The 4,678-nt window shown below is 51.3% G+C and overlaps 1 protein-coding gene across 1 annotated transcript in view; it reads right to left on the minus strand.

Moving 5' to 3' along the window:
- TTC5 (tetratricopeptide repeat domain 5) overlaps positions 1-4,678 on the minus strand; it is a 15,016-nt gene extending 10,338 nt beyond the window's left edge. Inside the window, exons 1-4 of the mRNA XM_015419940.1 lie at positions 4,614-4,678; positions 3,505-3,637; positions 1,032-1,243; positions 311-472 (exon numbers count right to left, since the gene is read on the minus strand). Coding sequence (XP_015275426.1) covers positions 311-472; positions 1,032-1,243; positions 3,505-3,637; positions 4,614-4,661 — 555 coding nt within the window. The 5' untranslated portion in view covers positions 4,662-4,678. The remainder of the gene's footprint in view (positions 1-310; positions 473-1,031; positions 1,244-3,504; positions 3,638-4,613) is intronic.

Consider the following 4,678-nt stretch of genomic DNA (forward strand, 5'->3'; position numbering starts at 1 on the left):
TTAGAGGGAACACTGCTTGCAATCCTCTTCCCTTCCTCACCCCGCAACAGACACCCTGTGAGGGAGGTGGGGCTGAGAACAGCTCTTTTGAGAACTGCTCTTCAGAGAACAGCTCTGAGGGAACTTGTGACTGACCCAAGGTCACCCAGCTGGCTCCATGCGAAAGAGTGGGGAATCAAACTCGATTCTCCCAGATTAGAGTCCGGTGCTCTCAACCACTACACCAAACAGAATTACTGAGAGCATCACCATCCCCCTTCCTTCCCAGAGCCTCTCTTGCCCTCACTCAGGGGGTGGCCAAAAAGAGCACGGCAGACTCACACCAGGAGCGGCCATCGCGCACGTCCATCTGCACAGCAAGCTTGGCCTGCTGCACACTATCCATGACGTTGTGCGCATGCTCGTCGGTGGAGTTCGTGCGCAGCTGCCGTAGCACCATGGAGAGATTCTGCAGGGACACCTTGTTTTTGCACTGCAGGAAAGGGGGCAGACGGGAGAGGACAGAATCAGGTTTGGCCGGCATTAGGACCCTCCATGACGAGATCCGTGCATTAGGCAAAATCTCAGCAGCACCACAAGCACGGCCCTGCCCACTTCCCAAAAAGTACTTTTTGGGGGAATAAAGAAAAAGAAGAGTTTGGGTTTATACCCCGTCCTTCACTCAGAGTCTCAGAGCATTTTACACTCTCCTTCTCTTCCTCTCCCCACAACAGACACCCTGGGAGGTAGGTGGGGCTGAAAGAGCTCTGAGAGAACTGCTCCTGAGAGAACACCTCTCAGAGAACTGTGACTGGCCCAAGGTCACCCAGCTGGTTGCACATGGAGGAGTGGGGAATCAAACCCAGTTCTCCCAGATTAGAGTCCACACACTCCTGACCACTACGCCAAAGTGGTTAAAGTGCAGTGGCATCTGTCTGATCTCTTACCGACTGAAATTACCGTTCGAAAAATTTAGGAGTAATTTCAGACAGCCATTCAAACCGAAACCCCACCACCCTTCTTCCCAGAGGGAGGAACTGCGGGAGACGTACGTGGCTCAGGGCTCCAGAGAAGCAGGTATGGGCCGCAGAAATGTCACCCTTCTTCCAGTAAACTTCCCCTAACTGATTCCAGGCCTCGACCAGTTCTGGGTCCAACTTGACCGCTTTGGAGAGCAGCTCTTCAGCTTGGGCACTATAATCCGGAGACACGTTCAGAGCTTTCCCCTTCAGCATCAGTATGTGGGCTTGTCCCTGGGGCAGGCCTGGCAGAGGGAGGGAAAGAAGCCATCTTTGCACTCGAGCTCAATGAACTCCACCCACCAGAGCACAGCAGGGCCTTCTTTACAGGCAGTAAAGGTAAAGGTTCCCTTGCTCGAAAGCCAGTCGAATCCGACTCTAGGGTTGCGGTGCTCATCTCCGTTTCAAAGCCGAAGAGCCAGCGCTGTCCAAAGATGTTTCCGTGGTCATATGGCCGGCATGACTAAACACCAAGGCGCACGGAACGCTGTGACCTTCCCACCGAAGGGGTACCTATTTATCGAAAGAGAAGAATGAAGTATTTTAAGCATGTGGAGAGTCATTGCAAGGGTGAACAGCACAGCAGTGGAGGAGCTGGTGGCTCAGCAGGAGAGCACCCGCTTGGCACACAGAAGGTCCCAGGTTCGATCGTCTTAACCACTTGAGCCACCGCAGCTCCTATTTAAAGGCATTCGGAAATTGTAGTTCACACACACAGCCCATGCCCCCCACAACACATTCAAGCATTTCCCTTGTGTGTGCTCACGTGTTTAGCTGATGGTATTTAGCAGCCAAGTGGCAGAAAATCCCTCAGAACTGGGAATCTGCAAGCAGTAATGCAGAGGAGTCGTGCACAACAGCCACCATAGACTCCAGAACTTTATTTGGAGTAACGGAGGTTTAAAAAACAAGAATAAGAGATAAAAGCACAGGTGCCCAAGCACCCAGATGGCAAAGCGGGCCTCACCTCAGACCCCTCTTGGTACAGAGACTACGTTAGACCTTGCTGAAACAATCAGGGAAGCCCGCTCTTAACAAACAAGTAAATCCTCTCACCGTGTATTCCACAAAACACAAGAAAGAGAAGAATGAAGTATTTTAAGCATGTGGAGAGTCATTGCAAGGGGGAACAGCACGGCAGTGGAGGAGCTGTGGCTCAGTAGGAGAGCCCCCGCTTGGCACGCAGAAGGTCCCAGGTTCGATCCCCGGCACCTTCAGTTAAAACAGCAGGCGGTAGGTGATGAGGAAGACCTCTCCCTAAGACCCCGTGAAGCCACTGCCAATCTGAGTAGACAGTAGTACTAACTCTGGTGGGCCAATGGTCTGATTCAGTACAGGGCAGCTTCAGGTGTTCAGGTGTGAGTCTGCAGGGAATGTTTTTGGTGGGGAGATTGGAACGGGCCTGCTCGGCTGGGGCCCGGAGAGTTAACAGGAGCAGGGAATCTTCAGGTCACTTTTCACATCGCTGTTGGTCACGCCGTACATCATCAAACATAACACGACCTTTGCCCAACTTGAATTGTTGAACTACATCAACATTTGGAACGGCACGTTTTGGGTCTCTGTGCACAATTTTTTTTCCTTTTAAAAAAGCCCTGTCACACAGGAAGTTCAATGTCTGGAAGTGCCCAATATTAACCCCACGGTTTGCTTTAACTGAGAGCAAAGAAAGACCCATACTGGATGGTTCAGAGACAGCCGTGGAACAAATGGTAGCTATGTGAGGTTAAGATCTTCCCTGGAACAGCACGGCAGTGGAGGAGCTGTGGCTCAGTAGGAGAGCCCCCGCTTGGCACGCAGAAGGTCCCAGGTTCGATCCCCGGCACCTTCAGTTAAAACAGCAGGCGGTAGGTGATGAGGAAGACCTCTCCCTAAGACCCCGTGAAGCCACTGCCAATCTGAGTAGACAGTAGTACTAACTCCGGTGGGCCAATGGTCTGATTCAGTATGAGGCAGCTTCAGGTGTTCAGGTGTGAGTCTGCAGGGAATGTCTTTGGTGGGGAGATTGGAACGGGCCTGCTCGGCTGGGGCCCGGAGAGTTAACAGGAGCAGGGTTTGACTGGAAAACTATTTACAATGCGAAGTATAAGTTGTTGCTATTGGGTTAATGTTTCTATGACCTTTATGGCTTTGTTCCGTGGAACCTCTCTTTGATTGTGTATTTGATTGCATTGGTAGGATAAGTGGATTTCTGTAACTCTTGCTGTTTGTTGTTACACTTTATGGTTGAATACGAATAAAATGTTCTGGTTAAAAAAAAAAAAGATCTTCCCTTCTTGTTGGAAATTTGCTGTAAATTGTTTATATTTTATTGTAATTTATTGTTTTTAAACTATATGTTATTGTTTTAACTCGGCACTTTGTGCCCCTGTTAGCCGCCCTGAGCCTTCGGGGTAGGGCGGGATATAAATGTAAATATAAATAAATAAATAAATGTAGGCAAAGCGAGAGAGAAAAAGGCTGGACGGCACGTAAAAAGGGAGCTTAAAGCTTTCACGGGGATTACCTTCGATTGCTTCCATCGCCTTCAGGGTCTTCTCCATCTCCTCCCGTACATCCTGCTGCTTTTTCCCAGCATCCTCTACACTGTGGCTCTCAAAGTAATGGTCCCGGAAATGGTACAGCTGGTCAACTAGCTCCTGTCAGAAAGTTGCCCAAACAAGAGGTGTTACCGTTAGAGGAGTCCAGATGCTGATATCTTGCCTAACCCAGACCTGGATGGTCCGAGGTAGCCCATTCTCATGAGATCTTAGAAGCTACGGAGGTTCAGCCCTGGTGAACCTTGGATGGGAGACCACCAAGGAAGTGCAGAGCTGCTATGAAGAGGCAAGCAAGGGCAAACCACCGGTTTGGGTCTTGCCTTGACAACCCTACAGGGTTGCTTTAAGTTGGCTGCAACTTTTCAGCCGTTTCCACCATCGATATCTTACCTAGTCTACCCTTTACAGACGTTAATGCCTTCAAGCAGGGCTATTTTTGGGCAGGAACGCACAGGACTCCACAGCTTAGACGGAGCATTGCTCCCTAGCAATGTTCCCTCTAAGCTGTGGAGTCTTGTGAGCAAAAATTCTACTTTATGAGCTGCTGGCATTAAAGTTGTGAGCGAGCAATTTGGCCGCTGCATAAATCAGTTTGCTCTGGAGCCCTCCTTCCTGAGCGAAGACAAAAATGTGTGAGCTGGAGGCTAAAAAACTGTGAGCTAGCTCACACCAACTCAGCTTAGAGGGAACACTGCTCCCTAGTTCTCGGTGAGCGGAGAGACAAGGGGCCGCGTTTCCAGGAGTCGTCAGGGGCGGGGACCTCCTTCGCCCCACAAATGCCCCAGCCAGCCCCTCGGCTCCTGCACTGTTCCCCCACACCGCCCTCCTCCATCGCCTGCGGTACTGTGATCCAGCAAAGCAAACACGCACTGAGCAAGGCAGGGAGCGGGAGGAAGGGGCTGCCTCCTGCCAAACCCGCTCCTCTCCCCGATGTTTCAATTACGCCTGTCCGTGTGAACCCCGAAACCACCAGCCCGGAACAAAAACAAGCCCGGCTTGCAGCAGTTTCTCGTTGCGGTGAACTTCCGATGGCGAGAAACTTTCGCTCGCTCGCTCGCTCGCTCGCTCGCCCTACCTGTAGGCTCCGCCGAGCCTGCGGGTTATCTTCTTCTTCCTCGGCCATGATTCTTCCCGACCCTC

The sequence above is a fragment of the Gekko japonicus genome, unplaced genomic scaffold, assembly GCF_001447785.1.
Source record: "Gekko japonicus isolate JY-2015 unplaced genomic scaffold, Gekko_japonicus_V1.1 scaffold3888, whole genome shotgun sequence".
NCBI lineage: Eukaryota > Metazoa > Chordata > Lepidosauria > Squamata > Gekkonidae > Gekko > Gekko japonicus.